The sequence below is a fragment of the Notolepis coatsorum genome (genome assembly GCF_963971535.1).
Source record: "Notolepis coatsorum genome assembly, chromosome: 20".
NCBI lineage: Eukaryota > Metazoa > Chordata > Actinopteri > Aulopiformes > Paralepididae > Notolepis > Notolepis coatsorum.
In genome coordinates, this window is record NC_140184.1 from 25238676 (window position 1) to 25265524 (window position 26849).

The 26849-nt window shown below is 43.0% G+C and overlaps 1 protein-coding gene across 1 annotated transcript in view; it reads left to right on the forward strand.

The window, feature by feature from the left end:
• The window catches only part of LOC311246836 (fibronectin-like), a 43030-nt gene that overhangs the window by 10321 nt on the left and 5860 nt on the right, over positions 1 to 26849 (forward strand). Inside the window, 36 exon segments of the mRNA XM_084337080.1 lie at positions 1539 to 1610; positions 1613 to 1659; positions 5730 to 5898; positions 6445 to 6621; positions 7093 to 7221; positions 7656 to 7745; positions 9000 to 9194; positions 10265 to 10338; positions 10340 to 10453; positions 10455 to 10545; positions 10980 to 11125; positions 11127 to 11171; positions 11173 to 11187; positions 11189 to 11246; positions 11937 to 12031; positions 12329 to 12415; positions 12417 to 12434; positions 12436 to 12486; positions 12488 to 12503; positions 13468 to 13554; positions 13895 to 14086; positions 14952 to 15230; positions 16573 to 16764; positions 17149 to 17238; positions 17719 to 17985; positions 20269 to 20385; positions 21092 to 21253; positions 21383 to 21538; positions 21931 to 22047; positions 23241 to 23510; positions 23914 to 24101; positions 24721 to 24808; positions 24915 to 25094; positions 25950 to 26039; positions 26129 to 26317; positions 26539 to 26628. Coding sequence (XP_084193206.1) covers positions 1539 to 1610; positions 1613 to 1659; positions 5730 to 5898; positions 6445 to 6621; positions 7093 to 7221; positions 7656 to 7745; positions 9000 to 9194; positions 10265 to 10338; positions 10340 to 10453; positions 10455 to 10545; positions 10980 to 11125; positions 11127 to 11171; positions 11173 to 11187; positions 11189 to 11246; positions 11937 to 12031; positions 12329 to 12415; positions 12417 to 12434; positions 12436 to 12486; positions 12488 to 12503; positions 13468 to 13554; positions 13895 to 14086; positions 14952 to 15230; positions 16573 to 16764; positions 17149 to 17238; positions 17719 to 17985; positions 20269 to 20385; positions 21092 to 21253; positions 21383 to 21538; positions 21931 to 22047; positions 23241 to 23510; positions 23914 to 24101; positions 24721 to 24808; positions 24915 to 25094; positions 25950 to 26039; positions 26129 to 26317; positions 26539 to 26628 — 4443 coding nt within the window.

Genomic DNA, 26849 nt, shown 5'->3' on the forward strand with positions numbered 1-26849 from the left:
GAGGTTGCTAGAACATAATTCCTTGGTGTTATTTTAAACAGTGGAGAAGGCAGTGGGTGTTAGGGCCGGCCTTGGGGCCCCAGTTAAACGCAAAACTAATCTATTTTACAGAGGCAAAAAGGCAACAGCAGTCACCTTACTTACTCCTGTAGTAGGCACTAATATAATACTATTTAACTTACTTACTCCTGTAGTAGGCACTAATATAATACCTATTTAACTTACTTACTCCTGTAGTAGGCCTAATATAAACCTATTTAACTACTTACTCCTGTAGTAGGCACTAATATAATACCTATTTAACTTACTTACTCCTGTAGTAGGCACTAATATATAACCTATTTAACTTACTTACTCCTGTAGTAGGCCACTAATATATACCTATTTAACTTACTTACTCCTGTAGTAGGCACTAATATAATACCTATTTAACTTACTTACTCCTGTAGTAGGCACTAATATAATACCTATTTAACTTACTTACTCCTGTAGTAGGCACTAATATATACCTATTTAACTTACTTACTCCTGTAGTAGGCACTAATATAATACCTATTTAACTTACTTACTCCTGTAGTAGGCACTAATATAATAACTATTTTAACTTACTTAACTCTGTAGTAGGCACTAATATAATCTAGGATCTAGTGAAAACTAACGAGCAAACAGGAAGAGAAAAACAGCCGATTGAAGTCTATGAGAAAACTGAGTTTTTCTTTTGTACACAGTTTACCAAATCACTCCTAATCACTCATTTCTGAATGGATCTTTATGAAATTTGGCCATGTACTACATAAGGCTTCAGGCTATGGGTCCATATGGATTTGTAAGCCTCCAGGCATTCTGGGGAAATACTACCTCTGGACTACTAACTACTACAGAAAAACTTGAGTAACAAGTTACTTATTACGTTAGCACTAAAAGTGAATTTTCTTTCTGGAATCAGAAACTTCAGAATGTCATCTTTCAAAAGAGACCAGGCTCATAAGTATAAAGTATGTTGTTCTTGTTTGCAGGTATAACTTACTTACTCCTGTAGTAGGCACTAATATAATACCATATTTAACCATATTTTTTTAGGCAATAGTATAATACATATTTATGTGGCAAGGGGATTAATAAAGGAATACTTGGCCATGAAGTCATACAGCATTGTCCTTATCTTAAATGTAGTTTTATTGGGAGCTCAGCAGACAGTTATAAACTGAAATGTTAAGCAATTTATGTTGATTGTCCATCTATCATAACCATCTCAGTTTCTATTATTTATAGAAATGTTATTCATTTAGAAAATATATTTAAAATACACTATATCCTGCCCACCTCCTCGAGAAACACACACACACACACACACGCACACACACACACACACACACACACACACACACACACGCACGCACGCACACACACACACACACACACACACACGCAACACACACACACACACACACACACACACAAACCCCAACATGCCGAGAGATCCTCTCTCCTCAACAGTTTTGCTCTTCTCTAATCCTCCATCCTCTCCCTCCTCCCAGGTGGCCACAGGCCGGTCCAGGTGATCATCACAGAGGCAGGGAAGCAGCCAGACTCCCACCCTATCCAGTGGAACCCCCCGCCTCCGCTCACATCACCCAATACATCCTAAAGTGGAGAATGGTGAGTGGGCTGTTCGCCTTCACTAGTCAACCATGAGAGAGAGAAGGGCTCCCGAAAGGACAACAATGTTTATCAGAAACGGAAAGATAGGAGTCACTTGAATGCAAAGGTAGACGAGGAAGCGCATCAAAAGCAATAGAACACAATTAGCTAAGATGGGGGCGACACAGATGTTTCAACGTGAAGCTCTTCCTCGGGCACATTCGGTCCCATCTAATGGAGTAGAATAGAATAGAAGTACTTTATTGATCCAGAGGGAAATTCAGCACAAAGAAATTCAGATCACTCACAATAAACATTTAGGTTAGTCAAAAATCACAAATAACAATAAAAATACAGTCAGGGATATACATTCTAAAATATGTATATACCAGTGGCGGCTGGTCAATGGGGGCGCTAGAGCGCCGCCCTCCCTGGTGAAAAGAGAGAAGAAGAAGATTTTTTTTCTTTTTTTCTTTTCTTTTTAAGAGCCCTAGAAATCAAATAAACATGTTTAAAATGAATAATATTACTCATTTTAAGTATGTTTGTGTTTCCAATGCACAATATAACGTTAATATATCAAATATAAATAATGTTTTTCATGAACAGGAAGTGACTGTCTGCTAGAGAATAATACCGCCTCTATACTTTCCATAGCCGCATTTCCCTGGGCTAGACGCATAGCGCTCACAGTGGGCGTGCACTGGTTTCATCGCTGTACTGTCGCAGCCAATCAGTGCGTAATTCGCTGTGCGTTGAAATAGATGTATTATGATGGAAACCGGGCGCGTTTTGAAGCGGTCTATAATATATCATTCTAAGCAAGCAGCGTCAATAATTTCCGTAGCCGCATTTCTCGGAGACGCTCTGATTGGCCGACGACAGTTTCTACACTGGGAAGCCTAGCCACTCTTCGTTCGAAGTAGGTTGGTAACGTTAGAGTTTGTCTTAGAGCGTGACGGCAAGTTCTTTCGACGGTTAAGCTTAGGCACTCTTTCAAAGTTGGTTAAGGTTAGAGTTTGTCTTAGAGCAGGGCGATAGACGCCAGGTAGTTTGCAGGCTGTTCGACGCGGAAATGGGCAAAGACAGACTCATTCAACAACAACAACAACAACAAGCTATTTGGCTAATAGCTGGATGCAGTCTGGACAGAGTGGATATACATCAACGGTCTGGGACTGTGGGACAACAGTGGACATAATTATACACTTATCAAGCCCTCCTCGACCACGTAAACAGTGAGTTAATTCGCTCTCTCTCTCTCTCTCTCCTCTCTCTCTCTCTCTCTCTCTCTCTCTCTCTCTCTCTCTCTGTTGTTGTTAATTTGACGCATAATGGATGAATGAATGAATGGTAACTTGTTAAAAAAGACAAGATATATATATATGTGTTCATTATTGCATTGATCATACGTGTACTAGTGTAGTAACACGATTAACGTTGGTAACGTTATGTCGTCAGCTGTCCACTTGGTCAGCTGTGAGCTGTCCGCTTACCCCCCTTCACCCCCCCCCCCCCCCCCCCACCCGCGACCACCCAAATGTAATTCACACCCGGCCGCTACTGGTATATACATTCTAAAATATACAGCCAAAAATATACAGTCAAATGTACAGTCAAAAATGTAATTGTTTAAAATGTAGTTGTATAGTCCAGGAAGATATGCAAGAGTTTGTACTGTTACTCTGTGCTCAGTGAGGCAGTTGAGGCACAGTGAGGTGTTATAGTCTGATGGCTGTTGGAATTGAAGGACTTCCTGTGCCGCTCAGTGTTTGCATCTTGGGAGTCTTAGTACAATGAACGTGCTCTTCTATCGGCCAAGTACGTGTGTGTGTATAGTGGTGGTGGGGAGGGGTTGTCCATGATGGTGTGGAGACCTCAGGTAGACCTCAGGTATTCACCACCTCAGTTCAGATGCTGGTGGTATTTCTGTTGACCACATGGAGTAGCGGTTAAAGGCTTTCAGTCTGGAAGCTTCACACTTCGCTTTGTAGAGAAACGCTTCAGGTTTTGACTCGACAGCCGCTTCGCGCTCCCACGGTTCACGCTAGGTCAGTGTTGAAGCCTGATGGGCCGGAGCCAGACGTTTGTTGACCTTCCATCCTGTGGACCTATGATTCAGTGCTTATGTTCACCCTACAAACAGTGTTGGTCAAACTGAGTGAAGCCACTCATTACTTCCAGAAATGATGACAAACTTGCATTGTAAATTGTGAAAAAATCTGTTCAAATGCCTTTTTTCTTTCCATCATGTCTGAAAGAGGACAAGGTTTAATCTGTAATGTTGACTGAAGTTTGCGCAGCATGCACAAACAGGGAATGGGTGCATGAACTCTGTGTACACACACACACACACACACACACGCACACGCACACGCACACGCACACGCACACGCACACGCACACGCACACGCACACCACACACACACATGAGATCAAAGATGAGCAGACCTGGCCAAAATGGCAGCAAAACAAACAAACAAATACACAAAATACAGACAGAGACATAAAGGCAAAGTGGGGCAAGGGATACATTTGAGCTGCAGCAAACAACAGTATAGAAATATAAAGATATATATATATTTTATATTTCTATACTGTATATATATATATATATATATATATATATATATATAAATAAATATGTACACCTTACAGCTATTAATAAAAAGGTAAAATTACTGACAAAGAAATTTGATATACATACAGTAGTAACCATTAAATATTTTTAATTAACATAACATGCTACAGGGCATATGTTACATTATGCATGAACATAGACGCATGCAACCATGCATCTGTGCTCTTTTTTGTAACCATGGGAAAACATTCCCCTCTCTCTCTCTCTCTCTCTCTCTCTCTCTCTCTCTCTCTCCTCTCTCTCTCTCTCTCTCTCTCTCTCTCTCTCTCTCTCTCTCTCTCCCTCTCTCTCTCTCTCTCCTCACTCTCCCCCTTATTCCATGTGTTTCTTTTCCCACACACCCACTCTCTTTGAAGACCTCATGAACTGCCAAGTTGTAGGACATTTTTATGACCCCACCCCATCATTTAATTCAAACTTCAAACACGTTTCCTGTTAAGTGGTTTGTATGTGTTGGACAGCAAAGTCACTCTCCCTCCTCCGCCTTCAAATAATCCCTCCCCCCTTCTCAACAGTGTGTAAAGCCAACCTACGCTGGCTGCTGCAGTGAAACACACAGTCAATGTTCATAACACACAGAGCTGGTTCCCAGTCAATGTTCATAACACACAGAGCTGGTTCCCAGTCAATGGTCATAACACACAGAGCTGGTTCCCAGTCAATGGTCATAACACACAGAGCTGGTTCCCAGTCAATGGTCATAACACACAGAGCTGGTTCCCAGTCACTGGTCATAACACACAGAGCTGGTTCCCAGTCAATGACCGTAACAAGCGTTGGTATAGTTCTCAACCCTTTGCGTCAGGGACCCTCATTGATACACATTAGTGCGTGAACCCCTGTTTGATAAGATCTTGTCCCAGCCAGGGACCCCCATCCGAGAAGATGTTGGTTGCTAGATATGTTTAAGTCAAGCGTTTATAGTTGTCTATCTACTGTAGTTACGGTGGAGAAAATTGTATCTGTGATCAGAATAGTCACACCACTATAATACGCTCTCACTTCTAGTGAATGTAAGTTTTCCCTATTTTCCTGGGGACCCCCTGGAACTCCCCCAGGGGTGCTCCAGGGGTCCCTGGACCCCATGCTGGGAACCACTGCATTAGCACACAGGTGTCATCACAATGAGATGTGTCATCTCCCTAGATTGATCAGTAACTCTGGAATTTTAGGTAAAATGTTGTTAGAAAAAAGTTAATCGGTGTCAGAGAGTTTCAATGAAGTAATCCGTATATCTCAATGGCACTGACGCCGCCAGGGTCCGGGGTTGATTTACAGCTGGAGAGGCGCAGCAGAGTGGCCCTAACCCGAACCGTAGTATCTCTCTGGCCAGGAGGGGGCCCCGTTAAATGTGGAATAGAGTCCTCTTTAAAAAGCCTATTCTCTGTCATCGACCTTAACCCAGAAAACCTCTTAACGTGTGCCCTCTGACCTCTCCCCCCGACAGAAAAACACCCGCACGGCCTGGAGGGAGGTCACCATCTCCGGACACCTGAACTCCTACACCATCGCCGGGCTGCGGCCGGGCGTCACCTACGAGGGTCAGCTCATCACCTTCCTGCGGAGCGGACGGCGCGAGACCACGCGCTTCGACTTCACCACCACCACCGGATCACGTGAGTCACGGGGCTGAGTGAGGGCCAGCGGCGCCTGGCCGGGACGAACCTGGACGAACGTTACCACGTGGAGATATACATTGACGATAGTCCTTTGGTGGCGTGTGTATGCCGGAGTAATAAAAGGTTTTCACACACCCCCACCTCTGTCTCTCTCTCTCCCTCTCTCTCTCTCTCTCTTGTGCTGTATCCCTCTCTCGCTCTATATCCGTCTCTCTCTCTCTCTCTCTCTCTCTCTCTCTCTCTCTCTCTCTCTCTCTCTCTCTCTCTCTCTCTGTATCCCTCTCTCTCTCTCTGTGTCTCTCTCTATCCCTCTATCACTCTCTCTCTCCCTCTCTCTATATATATATGTATCCCTCTCTCTATCTCTATCCGTCTCTCTCTCTCTCTATCTCTCTCTCTCCTCCCTCACCCTCTCCCCCCCCCCCCCTCTCTCTCTCTCTCTCTCTCTCTCTCTCTCTCTCTCTCTCTCTCTCTCTCTCTCTCTCTCTCTCTCTCTCCTCCCCCCCCCCCCTCTCTCTCTCTCTCTCCCTCACCTCTCTCCAGTGGAGACTTCAGAGGGAGAGACTACCCAGCCCCCTCCAGTAGTGGATACTTCTGAGTCGGTGACAGAAATCACTTCCAACAGCTTCGTCATCTCCTGGACCTCGGCCTCCGAGACGCTCTCAGGCTTCAGGGTGCAGTACGAGCTCAGCGAGGACGGAGCTAAGCCTAAAGTAGTCGGTGAGAGTCTTGGCGGTTAACGTAGAATAATCCTACTAGGGCTGTCTTAAATACTTCGAAGCTTCGAAGCTTCGTTCGATGGGCATGGGATTCGAATATGAAAATAAAATTCGATTATTAAAAAAATAAAATAATAATAATAATATGATTTTTTAATTTTATTTTTTGCAAAATCAACTCTGCCTCTCTTTGTTAACTACAACAAGCAATGCTGTTTGTTATTTAAGATGAGGTTGGACTCGGCACTGACAGGTTTGTGTTCATTGTGCTGCTTTTATAAAGCCTCAAATGACGGCTTACAATATTTCATGAAAGCAAAGTGTTTCGTTTGTCTAAGATTTAAAAGGTTTAAACTTTACAGCACTGACAAAGTTGAACAAAGTGCTGTACAAGTCCCACAACATAAAAAAAAAATTGTAATTAAAAAAAAAAAAAATATTTAATTTTAAATTTTTAAAATTTCTTCCTCAGACCTGCCCCATACCGCCAGTCATGTCAGCATCACTGACCTCCTACCAGGACGCAGGTACAACGTCAATGTGTACGAGCTTCCCACCGACGGGGAACCTCATCTCATCCTCAGCACCTCGCAAACCACAGGTAGGAGCCGCCCTCCTGTTCCCAAGAGGTCTCCTGTCCTCCGTGTTCCCTGTTTTAAAACGAACTAAAGAAAAAAGTATACACACACTTACTATCATATGTTTTATGTAGTCAGAAAGTATACTGAAGTTGTGTTAAATTAAACCACTTAAGTTGTACTTAGTGTGTTAAAAGTTGTCTCAGTTATACTTTTTTTTTAAGTGTACTTAGATTAATGACATTAATGATATTAATGACTTTCATACTAAACATGTGAAAGCATCAGTACCAACAAGTGCATATGGGTAAAAATATACTTAAAAAATATACTTTCAGCATGGAAAAATATACAAATGATTGACTTGGGGAACCAAGGATTGTGTATATTCTATGGATAGAGAGAGACCACATATAGCATGCAATATATAATGGAATATAATGCTCTGCCCCCTCAGCTCCTGATGCCCCTGTTCAACACCGGGTCAGTGACGTGGGAGAGACCTCCATCCACATCAGCTGGGCCAAGCCTCAGGCCCCCATCACTGGTGAGGAACTACACAAACATGCACCATCCTCTATATCATTGTTGTTCAACCTTTTAAGTCGGGGACCCTAATTAGATTTGTTTTCTTGTCATGGGTGGAACCCAGGCTCATTGAAACACATCACAAACATATTACTACTGTTGTCATGTGACCCAGGCTTATTGAAATATCACAAACATATTGCTACTGTTGTCATGTGACCCAGGCTTATTGAAACATATCACAAACATATTATTACTGTTGTCATGTGACCCAGGCTTATTGAAATATCACAAACATATTGCTACTGTTGTCATGTGACCCAGGCTTATTGAAACATATCACAAACATATTGCTACTGTTGTCATGTGACCCAGGCTTATTGAAACATATCACAAACATATTACTACTGTTGTCATGTGACCCAGGCTTATTGAAATATCACAAACATATACTACTGTTGTCATGTGACCCAGGCTCATTGAAACATATCACAAACATATTACTACTGTTGTCATGTGACCCAGGCTCATTGAAATATCACAAACATATTACTACTGTTGTCATGTGACCCAGGCTCATTGAAACATATCACAAACATATTACTACTGTTGTCATGTGACCCAGGCTCATTGAAACATATCACAAACATATTACTACTGTTGTCATGTGACCAGGCTCATTGAAACATATCACAAACATATTACTACTGTTGTCATGTGACCCAGGCTTATTGAAATATCACAAACATATTACTACTGTTGTCATGTGACCCAGGCTTATTGAAACATATCACAAACATATTACTACTGTTGTCATGTGACCAGGCTTATTGAACATATCACAAACATATTACTACTGTTGTCATGTGACCCAGGCTTATTCACAAACATATTGCTACTGTTGTCATGTGACCCAGGCTCATTGAAACATATTCACAAACATATTGCTACTGTTGTCATGTGACCCAGGCTTATTGAAATATCACAAACATATTACTACTGTTGTCATGTGACCCAGGCTCATTGAAACATAATCACAAAGATATTACTACTGTTGTCATGTGACCCAGGCTCATTGAAACATATCACAAACATATTACTACTGTTGTCATGTGACCCAGGCTTATTGAAACATATCACAAACATACTACTGTTGTCATGTGACCCAGGGCTCATTGAAACATATCACAAACATATTACTACTGTTGTCATGATGTGACCCAGGCTCATTGAAACATATCACAAACACTAACGTGAGAATCCTGTCTTCCAGGTTACCGTGTGGTATACACCCCGTCAATAGAGGGCAGCAGCACAGAGCTGAACCTGCCAGTCACACAGAACTCAGTGACCCTGGTCGACCTTCATCCCGGACTGCTCTATAATATCAGCATCTACGCCGTGGAGGAGGACCTGGAGAGTGAGCCTGTCTTCGTGCAGATCAACACCGCCGGCTCACCTCTCCCAGGTACAGCTCTTTAGCCACTGTGGCTAGTGGTCTTCCAAAGTCTTCACTACGACTCTAAAACTGTGACGCTGCACGGTCTACCCGCCAAAGTGGCTGCCAAAGAGTGACGGAGTTACACGCCACTGCCGAATTCTACCCGCATTTGGTGGGTGGCGGGTGTTAATGTCAGGCCCTGGTAACTAACACAAAGGTACAATGCCATGGAATTGAAAAGGACAATTTCAAAATATCTCAGGATAATACTACAACGTTGGTCCCTATTTAGACAAATAGTAGCTATACTGTACCATTCAAATAAATACTTTAGAAATGTCATCATAGACCTTCTTAATTTTAGCCCAATTTGAGCTGTTTATTTCATTAAACCTTCATTCTGCCACAACTCCCTTGAATGGAAAGATTGAAATCAGTCTTTCTGGTGGGTTTGGTCCTCAGTGGGAACTGACAGACAGTGAGTTAAGTCAGTACTTGGAGCTGGGCTAGCCTTATAGGGCCAGATGAACGTTTTGGAAAGGGGTTTTCCCATGTTTTGGGCCAGGACTGGGCCTGTCATAACACTACTTTGTCAAATTAAGATATCTAGTCCAGCTGTGGTAACAGAGGTATTTGCACCTACTGTACATGAAGTTATATTTAGTGGTTGGTTGGTTGATTGGTTGTTGGTTGGTTGGTTGGTTGGTTGGTTGGTTGGTTGGTTGGTTGGTTGGTTGGTTAGTTGGTTGGGGTGATTGACAGTTGGTTCCATTTCAATATCATTGTTCCTCTCAGTTTAGATAAGCTCTAATTTCAGATATTCTTTGGACGAGAAATAGCCAATGAAAATCTGTGCATCGGGTACAGCTCCAGCAACATTTGCCAAATAACTTCATAGTTGTACTTGTACTTATTTATTCCTTTTTGGTGACCTCACACAGACAACCTTCAGTGGTCTCATGCTTAGCGCGTGACCGTTTGAATAACCTAGTCGGTGCCTGTCAAATGGTTCCTGGTTTGATGGAATATAATGATGTTGCTTGATAATACTGCAATGAAACGCAATTAATCGCAATATTACCTTTTCCTGCCTACAGAGGAAGTTGCACCCCCCACAGACCTGCAGTTCTACGAGGTTGCGGATGTGAAGATCAGCATCACCTGGGTCGGCCCCCCCTAGCGAGGTAACTGGTTACCGGGTCACTTTCACCCCTGTCGGCCCCGATGGCAGAGAACAGAGGCCCCTACAGCTTCCCATGTCACACAACGCCTACGCTGACATCACCGCACCTGCAGCCCGGCACGCTCTACCGCTTCTACATCTACGCCATCAGTGGAGGCGTGGAGAGTGAGCCTCTCGTGGGAGAGCAGTTTACCAGTAAGTACCTACTGGTACTGAATCCGATCTTTCTTTTACAGTGGTACAGTGAACTGGAATGAGATTCCCCTACATTCACGCAGTAATTCGTCGTTTGTTGCCTGTATGAGGGAAGACTGTCAGGTTTTTAAACTGTGGATACCATACAGGGAAGGTAAAGATGGCTTTAAACTGTTAAACAGTAATCCAGAAAAAAAAAATTTGCACCTCCACTGTTGCATCATTTTTGACTGTGTATTCTATTATATTTTTTTATTTCACTGCACTATTGCACTATTTTACTCTGTCTATTCTATTGTTCTCTTTTTATTATTGTCTATTTTTTTAAACGGAATCAAACCATAAACAAGGTGGCCTATTGGGCCTATTGGGATGTTTTAAACCGATTCGGGTGATGAGACGTAAAATCCTTTGAATCTCCATCTCCTTCTCAGAGCCCGATGTGCCCACCAATGTGCGTTTCACCGACGTCGGCCCCGACAGTGCGCTGGTCATCTGGGAGGTTCCCCGCGCCGTTGTCACCGGCTACCGGCTCCTCCTGGGCGTCGAGGGCTCCAACCCCACACAGAAGAGGATCCCAGGGGGGGGTGGCACAGTACTCTCTCCGGGGTCTGCGCCCCGACACCCCAGTACACCGTCACCCCTGCACTCTGAAAAGGACAACGGTCTCAGTGAGGGCGTCACGGAACATTTCACCACCAGTGAGTATGAGGAGAAATAGAGAAGAGAATACAATAGAATGGGTTAGAAGGGCTGTACGTTTATCGTGTTAATTAGATTAATTAATTACACAGCAAATTATCGCATTATGAAAATCAACTCAAAATTTATTTAAAAAAACACAATTATTATTTCATTTTTTTTTATACTTTTTTTTTATTATTTTTTTTTATTTCATTCATTCCATAAGAACCTTGGAATACACATTTACAGACTTTTTTTAATATGATCCATTTGCATGTTCTTGGTATCTGATTCTAGGGACATTTATGGATCTCAGGGAATGTATTCCCAGTGTCAGAAATACTGTGTCCTGTTACTAGGCTTGAGTAAATTGTAATGAACCAAAGGAGAATATCAATAAATATTTTTGTTTATCTTTGACTGTGAATAACACCATTGACCAGACCTGAAAAATCTCAGCAAATTAATAAATGGAAGATGATTAAACAGAAGGTTTTGTAGATACAGTACTGAAGTTCTGCCATCCGGACACATGCAATTTGAAATATGATTATAGAATATAGAATAAATATCAGGCCTGAAATGGTTATGCGATTAAAATGCGATTAATTATATTGATTAATTAATTACAAATCCTGTAATTAATTAGATAAAACATTTTAATCGCCTGACAGCACTAGAATGACGCTGTTCTTTCCCACTCCCAGCTCCTGAGGTGGGTAATGCCCCTCCCTTCAGCGCCGACGTCACTGACACCTCCATCATCATCACATGGTTACCAGTCCCCAGGTTCAGTTACAAGGTAGAGACAACCTCCGTCATGCAACATCAGCTTACTGCTGCACAACAATGGCTTAATCTAGAGTTTGAAAAACAGATGTTCATAACTGAATAAAGCTATTTGTGTTATCGTTATCTTATTTATTAATTTATTTATTTATTTTTACTTTTGTTAGATGACCGGTGATGTCACTAACTCACTCACGGTTAGCCGCTCTGCCCCTAGTGGCGGCTCATGGGAAATGCACTTTGTGTGTCCTTGTGTTGCATAACCTTTTGACCTCTCGACTGCTTTGTGTCTACTTCCTCGTTTCCCCAGCTGTCAGTGCTCCCCAGTCAGGAAGGGGAAACCACGCAAAGACGCAACGTCCGAACATTGGGAACGGTCTCAGTGACTGGTCTGACCCCCTGGAACTGAGTATACCCTACAGTGTGCAGCCCATTTTCAATGGTCGTAACAAGGGCAAGCCTGTCACCCCGCAATGTTATCACTGGTGAGTATATTTATAAGCCTTTTTTTTTATATATTTTTTTTTAATGTAGAATCTGGAATGTTGTCAAACAGCGACCTCTAGGCAAAACATGGTACTGTTTATAGTTTTAGTTTTTTGTCTGATGTTTGGACAAAAAACACTGCTGGCCACACCTCAGGCTCAGCCAAGAGAGGTCTAGAGAAATCCACAGTACAGTATAATAAGTTACTAAACTCTCAACCCACACATTTAAAAGATTCTTTTTACAAACAAGTAAACAAAGTGCAATACCAAGTGGGGTTCTTTTGTGTAGAGATCGCTGTTTGGCGACATTACAGATACCTTTAAATTCACCTAAATGAGAGAGTTAAGACTTGCGATGGACTGTGACGGAAGCTACAGTAGTTATTAAAGGTGACATGCATTATAAATGTCTTTTTTTCAGTGTCCTAGCATTGTATTATAGTAATAGTATAGTATCAATGTGTCTGTGTCTCTAAATACCATATTGGCCGGATTGCTCTCATTCAGCTCAGACCATTTCCTGGTCGAAAAAAATCAGGTCATTCTGATTTGACTCGCATGGTGATGTCACGTGGCGAGGATGGAGCGGATAGTGATCCGATTGGCTCTGTGGTTGTAGCGCGAGCGAACGAGAGAGAGAGAGGGAGAAAATGATGCTTTTGAGTACTCCCATTAGAAATATAAAACAATGATTTTTTCTTTTAAATAAACCTTACAGATGTCTTTCATAGACTCACAGGAATTGTGTAAAGTTGCCCAAATAGTGCTAGGAATAGCAATGCATGTCCCTTTAAGTGATTCTCAAACGGTTTGCTGTTGGGCTATATGTATATATATGTCATTGTTCTAACCATTCTGTATGAGCCTGTTTTATAATGTACTGGTGGAACCGAAGGTTTTGCTGTCGACAGACACACTGATCATGAACACTCATTTGCTCTCAACTGCCCCCCCCCCCCAGACCTGTCCCCTCCCACTGACTTGAGTCTACAGTCCAACCCAGACACCGGAGATCTGACCGTGCAGTGGGTAGGCGCCAACACACCAGGTAAATATTGACCGTCCTACCCACGCGCTGCTGGCCCATTGCATTGCTTCTCTGGTTTAGGCGAGTCTAGACCTTGGTCTACTAATGGCATTTAGTGCCAGGACAAATGTTACTGTCTCAACCTTCATTTCTCTTATTTTTTGCCTCTCTCTCTCTCTCTCTCTCTCTCTCTCTCTCTCTCTCTCTCTCTCTCTCTCTCTCCTCTCTCTCTCTCTCTCTCTTCTCTCACACACACACACACACCATCTCTCTCTCTTTCTTCATAATGTCTCACTCCTCACATCTTCTCTCCCATCTTCCCTCCCCCCATAACCCCTGTCACCCCCCCCCACACACTCAGACATTACCAGCTACAGAGTGACGTGCACTCCCACCGACGGCCAGCGGGGAAACTCCCTGGAGGAGTTCGTCCAGCCGACACAGACCAAGCACACCCTGGAGAACCTGAGCCCCGGCGTGGAGTACACCATCAGCGTGGTCACTGTGAAAGACGACAAGGAGAGCGAGCCCGTGTCCACCACTGTCACGCCAGGTACGGGGATAGGAGCCAAGCCATGGGGGGCAGACGTAGCTAGTTAGTTACTGGTGTTTTGAGTCCCAGCTATTGGTGTGGTTCATGGGGTGTGTCTGAGTTTCTGTATGTGTGTGAGAGAATTTGCCAGGAAAAGTTTGGGTATGAGTCAGGGTGGGACCCAGATCAAGCATTTTCCCACCAACTGTCATTATTTTCATCATTCCAAACTCCCAGGATTTATCCAACTCATCCCAGGACACCATATAAATATTATTCCAGGATCGTCCCTGGTTTCTCATAAACACTCTCTCAAGTAGAGCCTTCCAAGAAACTATCCTGCTACCAAAAGATAAAAAAAACACCCTTTAAAATAATCATTCCTGTCTTCATCATTATAACATCAAACATTAAGTGTCTGTTTGCAGTGATACTGTGATTGTGAATGCCTACTAACACGATCATTGGCTGAATTGTATGTGTTTGTCTGGTTGACTGTCTACACACCTTACTTTGTCAGACCTGCATGAGAATGATGTCACTGTCCATTAATTAGGAATGTTAATTGTTACGTTTCTGGGACAATGGCTGGAGCACTCGCTTGAAAATCGACCGTTATATAATTCATATTTTTATCTTAATTGATCGTGTTTATCTTTGAATGTTTCTTTTCAGTGATTACAGTAATTTTGTCTATCTTGTCTAAAGTGTCTATCTAGCATGGCTGCTCATTTGCTAGTCAGAACACACTCTGTTCCTTAATTTCTGGATGCATTTAATGGGAATGAAATGAATGTTCTTGACATAATCACGCTCACGAATGTATGTGTTTCTCTTCCTCTGTTTCTGGCTTGCCTGCGCTTTGCACGCACTTTAATTCTCTCAGAAATACTGGCACCGAGAAAAGTTGACTTTGTCGACATAACTGATACCACCATTGGCCTGCGTTGGATCCCCCTGAACTATACTGCCATTACGGGTTACCGGATAGTAGTGGTAACAGCAGGCGAGGGCATGCCCATTGTTCAAGACACGGTGGACGCCTCCTCCGGTTATTACACGGTTCGCGGTTTGGAGCCTGGTGTGGACTATGACATCAGCGTCTTCACGGTCACAGACGGAGGAGAGAGCGAACCAACCACACGCACAAAACAAACACAAACTGGTGATGTCATACTTTCACTCCAATCAGAGGGGAGGGGCTTGGGAATTGAGATGACAGAGAGAGAGAGAGAGAGAAAGAGAGAGAGGAAATAAATTACATTAAATCATAAGATCGTTACTCTTTAAACTCATATTACATTATAGATGGGTTTCTTCTAATCACACATCAAGGGTTCACACACACACACACACGCACACACACACACACACACACACACACACACACACACACACACACACACACACACACACACACACACACACACACACACACACACACACACACACACACACACACACACACACACACACACACACACACACACACACACACACACACACATTTAGAATCTTTATTTATGTCCACATAAAGACAATGTTTAAAGGACACAAATATCAGTGCACTTGTACATTGTGGGATTATTATTCTCTCACACACACACACACACACACACACACACACACACACACACACACACACACACACACACACACACACACACACACACACACACACACACACACACACACACACACACACACACACACACACACACACACACACACACACACACACATTTAGAATCTTTATTTATGTCCACATAAAGACAATGTTTAAAGGACACAAATATCAGTGCACTTGTACATTGTGGGATTATTATTCTCTCACACACACACACACACACACACACACACACACACACACACACACACACACACACACACACACACACACACACACACACACACACACACACACACACACACACACACACACACACACACACACACACACACACACACACACACACACACACCAGTTTTATTTCCTAGTGCAACATTTTGTGAAGATTCTATTTTGTGTGTGAAAGATAGATTCAAAAGTTATACTTATGCAGTTCAGTGATTCATGTCTTGAAACTGTTAATCTAGATATATTTCAGGTGTGCGTTTTTTGGAATTCTTTCTCAAAATTCTAGGAGTCGGTAGACGGTTTCACTGGAATGCTGTTGCTAGGTAACAGTTTGGACCCAAGTGTGTTTCCTGTCAGTTATTGCATTGGCGAACTTGGGTCTCTTAGAATGTAATACCATCTATAGCTTCCAATGGCCAGATCGTTTGGTTCTCAAAATTCCAATCTCACATGTGAGAACGTACACCTGAAAGGGTTAAAAGGGTTCTATAAAGTAGCCGGGCGACATCTTTAGCTTTTAGATGAGGTTTATAGTTTTGTATATAAATATATATATATAGTATATATAAATATATAAATAGTTTATATAATAGTATATGCTAACCCATACAATCACCCCCCCCCCCCCCCCCCCCCCCCCCCCCTGCAGCCATTCCAGCACCCACCAACCTGAACTTCGGAGGGGTGGGCCCTGATCACATGAGGGTGACCTGGATCTCCCCTAACGTGGACACACCCGGCGACATCTCTCGCTTTGTCCTCCGCCACCACCCCGTCACCAGTGACGACGACGTCAAGGAGGTCAACGTGGGCGGAGCCACCAACACCTTCCTGCTGCAGAGTAAGACCCTACGATGACATCACTGTGCCAGCACTCAACGTTTTAACCCTTTCACTGCCACACTAACCAAATGGTTAACCCTTTCACTGAAACAATACAGAAGGGGGGTAACCCTTTCACTGCCACACGACAAAATGGTTAACCCTTTCACTACCACCCTACAGAAGGTTAACCGTCTGTAGTGTGGTAGTGAAAGGTTAACCTTCTGTAGTGTGGTATAGTGAAAGGGTAAAAAACAAGACAAAGTTGTATTATGAAAACTCCTAGATATTAGACCAGGATCAGGGTCACCTACGTGACTGTGAGGAAACAATCGATTGCTTGTGTTTTGTGTTGTCCTTTTGTAATCCTGACCAACTGGCTTGCTTCCCTGCCTCCATATAGACCTGCTGCCCAACACGGAGTACTATGTCAGCGTTGTGTGTGTGTACGGGGAGAGAGCGAGCGCACCCGTCAGCGGAACACAGAGAACCAGTGAGTGTGATGGATATAGCATCAGAGTAGGGTGATGAAAGTACGAGTGTATATGCATAATGTTTACGTATGCGTGTAACGTGTCTGTAAATGTATGTATCATGTGCATATTGCATATATTTTGCTGTAGGGGTACTGTCCAAAATACCTTGAAAATTATATTTTAAAGCTGAAAATGATACTTGTTTGACCACTAGAGGGAAACGAGGGGCAAGTAAACAAAACTCCTTTCTACCAAAAAACGCCTCATCAAGTAGCATAAAACTGACAGATTTCTCCTTTTTATTGTTAAAAAATAGAGGAAAAGGCTGGGTAGACAAGCCACAATGTATTATGATTACAGAATGTCGTTGTCCTGTACGTAGGTAAGGGCTGTGTATTGTATTGTATTTCATACATCTAAATGATAACATGTGTTTACGGTAGCAATACCACAGCAAGTGATAAAGTATCTTCTGGTCCTCCACCTCTTCCCTGTAGCTCTGGACGCGCCTACTGGTTTAGACTTCTCTGAGATCCAGACCAACTCCTTCACTGTCCACTGGCTGTCTCCTACCGCCACCATTACTGGTTACCGGATCCGCTATCAGATGACCAGCGGTGGCCGGGCCAAGGAAGAGAGGCTGCCCCCAACCAGAAACCACTTCACTCTGACCGGGTTGGCTCCAGAGACGGAGTACCAGATCAATGTGTACGCTGTGAATGGTCACCAGGAGAGCCAGCCTCTGGCTGGTACACAGGCCACAAGTGAGTAGTTTCTACTGTATATGTACACAGTGACTAGTTTCTACTGTATATGTACACAGTGAGTAGTTTCTACTGTATATGGACACAGTGAGTGGTTTCTACTGTATATGTACACAGAGTAGTTTCTACTGTATATGTACACAGTGAGTAGTTTCTACTGTATATGTACACAGTGACTAGTTTCTACTGTATATGGACACTGAGTGGTTTCTACTGTATATGGACACTGAGTGGTTTCTACTGTATATGGACACTGAGTGGTTTCTACTGTATATGTACACAGTGAGTAGTTTCTACTGTATATGTACACAGTGACTAGTTTCTACTGTATATGGACACTGAGTGGTTTCTACTGTATATGTACACAGTGAGTAGTTTCTACTGTATATGGACACTGAGTGGTTTCTACTGTATATGTACACAGTGAGTAGTTTCTACTGTATATGGACACAGTGAGTGGTTTCTACTGTATATGTACACAGTGAGTAGTTTCTACTGTATATGGACACTGAGTGGTTTCTACTGTATATGTACACAGTGAGTGGTTTCTACTGTATATGTACACAGTGAGTAGTTTCTACTGTATATGTACACAGTGAGTAGTTTCTACTGTATATGGACACAGTGAGTGGTTTCTACTGTATATGTACACAGTGAGTAGTTTCTACTGTATATGGACAGAGTGAGTAGTTTCTACTGTATATGGACACAGAGTAGTTTCTACTGTATATGTACACAGTGAGTAGTTTCTACTGTATATGGACAGAGTGAGTAGTTTCTACTGTATATGGACACAGTGAGTGGTTTCTACTGTATATGTACACAGTGAGTAGTTTCTACTGTATATGTACACAGTGAGTAGTTTCTACTGTATATGGACACAGTGAGTGGTTTCTACTGTATATGTACACAGTGAGTGGTTTCTACTGTATATGTACACAGTGAGTAGTTTCTACTGTATATGTACACAGTGAGTGGTTTCTACTGTATATGTACACAGTGAGTAGTTTCTACTGTATATGGACACAGTGAGTAGTTTCTACTGTATATGGACACAGTGAGTAGTTTCTACTGTATATGGACACAGTGAGTGGTTTCTACTGTATATGTACACAGTGAGTAGTTTCTACTGTATATGGACACAGTGAGTGGTTTCTACTGTATATGTACACAGTGAGTAGTTTCTACTGTATATGTACACAGTGAGTAGTTTCTACTGTATATGTACACAGTGAGTGGTTTCTACTGTATATGTACACAGTGAGTGGTTTCTACTGTATATGTACACAGTGAGTAGTTTCTACTGTATATGGACACAGTGAGTAGTTTCTACTGTATATGTACACAGTGAGTGGTTTCTACTGTATATGTACACAGTGAGTAGTTTCTACTGTATATGTACACAGTGAGTGGTTTCTACTGTATATGGACACAGTGAGTAGTTTCTACTGTATATGTACACAGAGTAGTTTCTACTGTATATGGACACAGTGAGTGGTTTCTACTGTATATGTACACAGTGAGTAGTTTCTACTGTATATGTACACAGTGAGTAGTGTCTACTGTATATGTACACAGAGTAGTTTCTACTGTATATGTACACAGTGAGTAGTTTCTACTGTATATGTACACAGTGAGTAGTTTCTACTGTATATGTACACAGTGAGTGGTTTCTACTGTATATGTATACACAGTGAGTGGTTTCTACTGTATATGGACACAGTGAGTAGTTTCTACTGTATATGGACACAGTGAGTAGTTTCTACTGTATATGGACACAGTGAGTGGTTTCTACTGTATATGGACACAGTGAGTAGTTTCTACTGTATATGGACACAGTGAGTGGTTTCTACTGTATATGGACACAGTGAGTGGTTTCTACTGTATATGGACACAGTGAGTAGTTTCTACTGTATATGGACACAGTGAGTAGTTTCTACTGTATATGTCATCTCTCCCTACACAGCTGAGCAGGTAACGTTATACACTTCATGATCATGTTATGTTGTTGTAACCTCCCCTTTCTTCTCTTCTCTCTTCTATCCTATCTTCTATCTCTCAGGAGCAAAACAGAAAGAAGCATTTCATGCAAAAGTATTCTGTATTTCTGTATGACAACTAATAAAGAAACTTGAAACTTCTCTTCTGTACTCCTCTCCCCTCCTCTTTCCTCTTCTCTCTCCCTTTCTCTCCTATCCTCTCTTCTCCTCTCATCTCCCTTTCTCTCCTCTCCCTCTCTCTCCCCTCCTCTAATGTGTTCTAATGTTTTCTTCTCTTTTCCAGTCTCTGATGCTCCCACTGACCTGGAAGTGACAACATCCAGCCCCACCAGCATCACCATCAGATGGGATGCCCCCTCTGTCACAGTGAGGTACTACAGGATCACCTACGGAGGGACAGGTCTGTACCTTTTGTTTCTAGTCCTTCCTATAGGCTCACGGTCAACTTCATGTAGAGAGCAGATAACACAGATTCACCTCTGTATTGTTCTATTTAATAAAATACCAACGTTTTTGTGCCAAGACCTTTCTCAAGGCATATCATAAATGCTGTGGCGTAGTTCCGCATTATATGATTGGGTGTCATCAATTCAATAATTGATTTAAAACACCTGTGATGGTCACCTCACGGTGAACTTCAGATTTGATCTGTGTTTAAAGGGAAAATCCACCGTAAAACACAATTCATATTGTACTATTTCAGTGATCTTGGAGGTAAGTCAACATCTAGAAACACAGACAACTGTCTCCCTAAGCTGGAAGTCAGAGCATCAAGACTTGAATTAATGATGTCATCAGGTGAACATTTTAATAGGTATATTAAATAAAAGAATTAGTGGCCGATTTGCAGGCTCATAGGACTTTTGTTTGAAATATCACATCCAATAATTATTATTATTTGTATTTGTTTTATTTTTACAGAACGTATAGCTCTGAATCAGAACATGCACCCATATCCCAGTAACATCACCATGGTTACTGTCACAGTGTGCTAGAAGAAGTGCCATTATTCACTCTCTATGGAGCAGCTCCAGGATTTGTCTCTTGATGACATCATCCCTTGTCTTCCTTGATAACCTGACCTGTTCTTCTCTTGCTCCCTATAGGTGGAGAAACTCCCGAGGAGTTCACCATCCCAGGTACTCAGACCACCGCCACCGTGGACGGTCTGAGCCCCGGTACAGACTACACCATCACGGTCTACGCCATCGCCGGCCGTGGGGACAGCCCTTCTACCAGCACCCCCATTTACGTTACACACAAGACCGGTAAAGGAAATATCATGGAAACATTTCATAAAGAAAGACTTTAGTTGAGTTCAAATTATGACTTCTAATGTGTCAATCTCTCTCTCTCTCACACACACACACACACCACCACCACCACCACTACTGAAGACATTGAGTCCCCATCAAAGATGGAGGTGACTGATGTCAAAGACAACGCCATCACTGTGATGTGGTCTCCTGCACAGGGCCCCATCAAGGGCTACAGGGTCACCAGTGTCCCTAAGAATGGCCTGGGACCTTCCTTCACTGAGGTGGTGGCCCCTGGTAAGACTTTTTAATTGACTCAGTACTGTAGGCTCGTGGGTTGATTTAATTGACTCTGTATTGTAGGCTCTTAGGTTGATTTAATTGACTCTGTATTGTAGGCTCTTAGGTTGATTTAATTTACTCTGTATTGTAGGCTCTTAGTCTTAGGTTGAAATTAGTATCAGCTGAAATGGTTATCAGCAGCTTGTCTATAATGGTTTCAAACATTGAACAAAGACAGAAGCTTTGGATTTTGATTGCAATTCATTTTGGAATGCCTCTCATTCCAATCACAATGCAAGGTCAGAAATCAATGTTATGAATTCACAATATAACATCCTCTACTAGTGTTGGTTTGGAGTGGACCTGCCCTTAATTTTCTTCTTCCCGTTCTGTTTTCTGCATCATAGACCAGACACAGATGACCTTCACAGGTCTGATGCCCACGGTGGAATATGTCCTGAGCGTCTACGCCCTGGGCACTGATGGAGAGCCCTCCGCCCCTCTGGTGGAGAACGCGATCACCGGTCAGTGTCCTTCCAACCCACGGAAACTGAATGCTTTCAGACTCCTTTTATCGGCTTTTGTTACGCACCCCAGTAAGGGGACGCAACACAAGGCCACAGACAGGGTAGATGAGGGTGTAGTGACACAAACAGTTTGCCAAAATAGTATTTATTTCACAAAAAAAACTCAGCAACACAGAGAGCAAGGAGGACTACCAGTGGCACCAAAATCAATATTCAAAAAGGAAAAGAAAACCCTCCCCTCCCTTTACAGACGCCGAACGCCCAAGAGTACAGGTGGTTGGTGCTCACTCTAAGCTGGTATCTCTAACATCAGGTCACCTACGTGATGCAAAATGTAGACCCCAGGGTATCTTCCTGTCCTCAATGTCCCTGTGTACGAAACAACATATTAATACATAGAAAAGCAATCATCATGGGTGACACAAAGAAACAAGTATACACAAGTTAGGGTTAATACAGAAATGTGCGAAAACAAGAGACACAAAAGATACTTCTACAATTTAACCACAGCGCAACGTATCAAAGCTCTGCCACCAGCTCTACCACAAAAACATGCCCAAAAGACACAGCTCTACGATAAGGGTTTACACAAAAGGATATTGCTACTAACTACCAGCACAATGTATCAGAGTTCATACCAGCAGCTCTACACAAAGACATACCACAAGAGCCACGGCTCTATACCAAAGACACAGAGAGCTCTACCACCAAAGACACAAGGAGTTACCACAACAATGAACAAGCTAACTAACACTGCACACAAAGACTGGGATATATGGAGGGGTGTAGAGGTTGATTGCAGATTAGCAACAGCTGCCGCTGGACTGGAGTGAGATGCTGATTGCAACCAGCTGGTGCTGGAACTGGGAGCAGGAGAACACCTGAGAGACAGATATGTAGACACAGGAGGGAGACAGAGGACAACAGCAACCAAACATAACACAGATAACATACATAACTCCCCATATATATATATATATATATATATATATATATATATATATATATATATATATAAGGAAACAGTCCGTAACAGCTTTGTTTAACAACTGATCTGAAGAAAAACAGACCTAGAGGTTGATATTACTTAAAAAAAAAAAATAAAAAAAAAAGGGCAAACCATCTGAACATGGCTGAATTAATGAATTCCTCCTCCTCCTCTTCATCCTCCTCTGTCTCTTTCACTGCAGCAATGGACCGTCCTAAGGACCTGACCTTCTCTGATGTGGACTCCACCACCCTGCGCATCACATGGGACAGTCCCGATGGCTCTGTGACGTCATACCGCGTCCTGTACTCCAGCCCAGAGGAGAGCGAGAGAGAGCTGCGTCCGGCGCCCAGGGGCGACCAGAAGACTGTGGTGCTGAGGGGCCTCCGTCCAGGAACAGAGTACACCGTCAAAGTCATCGCCCTCCACGGCCGCACGCCCAGCACCCCGCTGGTGGGAGCACAGGCCACAGGTTTGGACTTGCACCTTGCTGAAAGACCCCAGTATACAGTGCTATACACATGGACATAGTTCAATACCAGCATGAGTATTGGTTTATACGTGCAGTATGACATTGCTCTCAGTCAAGGAAAACATTGTATTTGCAAAAAAAGTTTTTCCAGGAAGTAAGAAAAAGTGTGATTATTATTATTATTATTTCCAGGTTCTGAATGCATGCCATGGGTCCTATAGGGCCATGGAACTAGCACATAAAAGCAGACTAAACCATTTCAACTTTAAATTCAGATAAAAAACATAAAGAAACGCAAATAAATAAGGATTTGATAGGACAACAGCGATATTCAAATTCTAAATGTTTTTGCTTGTTTGCATCTTTCTGCCTATCCCATCCCACCACCACCACCACCCTGCAGCTATCCCTGCTCCAACCAACCTGGTCATCTCTGAGGTTGGTCCCTCCTCCTTTATTGTGACCTGGCGCGCACCTAACGCCCGCCTGACCGGATACCGCGTGGTGGTCAACCCCAAGAACAACAACGGCCCCACCAAGGAGATGAACGTGGCCCCGGACGCCACCAGAGTGGTTATCCCTGGACTCATGGTGAGCAACACAAACCAATACAAAAACATACAGACCTTTTATAGTAGGACTGACCCATCTCAAACCCTGCCCTCTTTTCTTGATGCCCAAATCACAACGGTTGCTTCCTCTGACTTTGTTTATCCGAGGAAGCATCAGTTGTGATTGGAGGACAAAGAAAAAAGGGCAGAGTTTGAGATTCCCTTGCTGGGGGAACAGCTTGGGCCCAAGTTTATTTTCTGTCAGCTCCTGTATTAGCAAACATTGCAACAGGAAATAAACCTGGGCCTGTTTAGAATGTTTATTCTAAACAGTCCTGCATGTATAACAAATGTATAACAAATGCGCATGTTGGTGAATTTATGACTGTGTGCCATCATTACTATCAATGTAATAATTGTGGAATATTACTATAATGAGCTGTATGTGTATGAACCAAGCATCCTTTGTGAAGCACTTTGGTTGACAAGTGTCATGTTTAAATGTGCTATATAAATAAATTTGATTGATTGATTGATGTTGTTAGAAAAGGTCTATAAACGAGGATTCTGTGTGAGTTGTTGTATGTGTATTTACATGTAGGTAACATGTGTTTGTGTATTCATAAATCTTTTCCTGTATGTGCACATAATGCGTATAGGAGGCCACCATCTACCAAGTGCACATCTACGCTCTGAAGAACACTGTCACCAGCAGACCCCTGGAGGGAGAAGCCACCACACCAGAGGGTAAGCAGCCTATTCCAGACACACTGTACACACACTAGAATCCCCGGTGAGTCTTGTTATATCTGTTGTTATATCTGTCTCTTTACTCTCCTCCTTCCCCCTGCAGACATCAGTTCTCCCAAGCGTGTGCGCGTGTCAGACATCAGGGACTCCTCCTTCACCCTGACCTGGCGCGCCAAGGACCAAACCATCACCGGCTACCTCATTGAGGCCACGCCCCTCGGGGCCAGGCAACCTACAATCACGAGAACCATCTCTGGGGAAGAGAGGACCTACATCCTCACAGGTAGACTGAAAATACAACTAATAATTCGGTAATTCTGTAAATTTGCCTTCTACTTCTTTTCTATGTGTGGGGGGATTCATAAGCTTATGTGTAAATTTTACAGACACACCGATTGTTGTCCAATGATGAGGAAAACGGGCATAGTTAAAGGTAGAATCTGTCATGCTGTCAAACAGTGACCTCTAGGCAAAAGAGTTCTATTGATCTTTGTTTACATTTCTTGGTTTTGGTCTGATGTTGGTTGGAGTTGAGTGGGGATAGGGGAGGGGTTGCTATTGCTAGCCACACCTCAGGTTCTATCAAGAGAGGTCTGGGGAAACGCATACTATAATAATATAAAGTTATTATATAGCTATAATATATTGTATTATGAATATGAATATATTAACAGCAGTAGCAACATAACCTGCTATTTGATTGCAATCGCCTGTTTATGACCATGGTGTCTGCAGTGGAAAACTATGAATGCAGTCAAATAGACGTGAATGCCTGGTCTAAAGTGGCCAACCACTGAAAACAATGAATGTTGTGTTTGCCACGAGTAAAGCCAACACATCAAAAATAAAATTAAAAAAAAAGTAGACGTTCTTACCTCTAAAAACAACCACTTCATTTTCAATCCACGAACCTATACAGAAAGACATTATATGTGGTCATGTGGATACAGGTGTGCTTCCAGGCTTGTGTATGTGTGTGTGTGTGTGTGTGTGTGTGTGTGTGTGTGTGTGTGTGTGTGTGTGTGTGTGTGTGTGTGTGTGTGCGCGCGTGTGTGTGTGTGTGTGTGTGTGTGTGTGTGTGTGCAGCTGTGCACACGTGTGTCACTTTGGTATTTATGTCTTGTTTGGTTTCTCTCAGGTCTGGAGCCGGGCACCACATACACCATCAATATCTACACCCTTAATGGCAACACCAAGAGTGCCCCGTTCACCCTCACTCTTGAGACAGGTATGTAAACACACACACACACACGCACACACACACACACACACACACACACACGCCAGATGATCTAACCCTGATGTGTGTCTTTGTAGCTAAGGCGGCAGTCCGGGCGCCCACCAGCCTCCAGTTCACATCGTTGACCCCCGACTCCATGTCCTTCACCTGGCAGCCGCCTGCCACACACATCACAGGATATTACATCACCTACGAGCAAGTCGGAGGATCGCCCCGTGAGCTCAGCCCGCAGCCTCACGCCGGCCGGAACTACGCCACCATCGACGGTAGGGAGAGCCTTGTCTCTGTCTCTGGAATGCATTGTTCTCGACTCCAATTACAGATGATTATTAATGTACTGTAGAAACGCCACGCAAAGAATTGTAATAAATAAATAAATCAATCAATAAGTACCTTGCCACACGTCGTATGTGATCAAACCTAAACTGAAAACGCAATCAGTTTTGGCCTCTCAGACTCAGTATGTACTTGCTCCCTCTCTCCGCAGGCCTGAGACCAGGCACAGAGTACATCATCAGGATCATAGCCCTCCAGAGTGTACAGAGAAGTACCCCTCTGGTGGGCAGAGCCAGGACTCGTGAGTATTCTGAATATCACACACACTTTAAAATAGTGTATGGATTGAGTGATAAATTAAAAGGATGTGAAAGAGGGGATAGCACTGAGATGGTTCATGGGTGATAGTAGGCAAAACCCTCTTTTGTAAGCTACAAAAATGAGGTTTTGAATCAGCTTCTACTATAATTTGCTCAGCTTCATTAGAGGTTTGCTGAGGCCTCCAATATGCAGTTGGTCAGC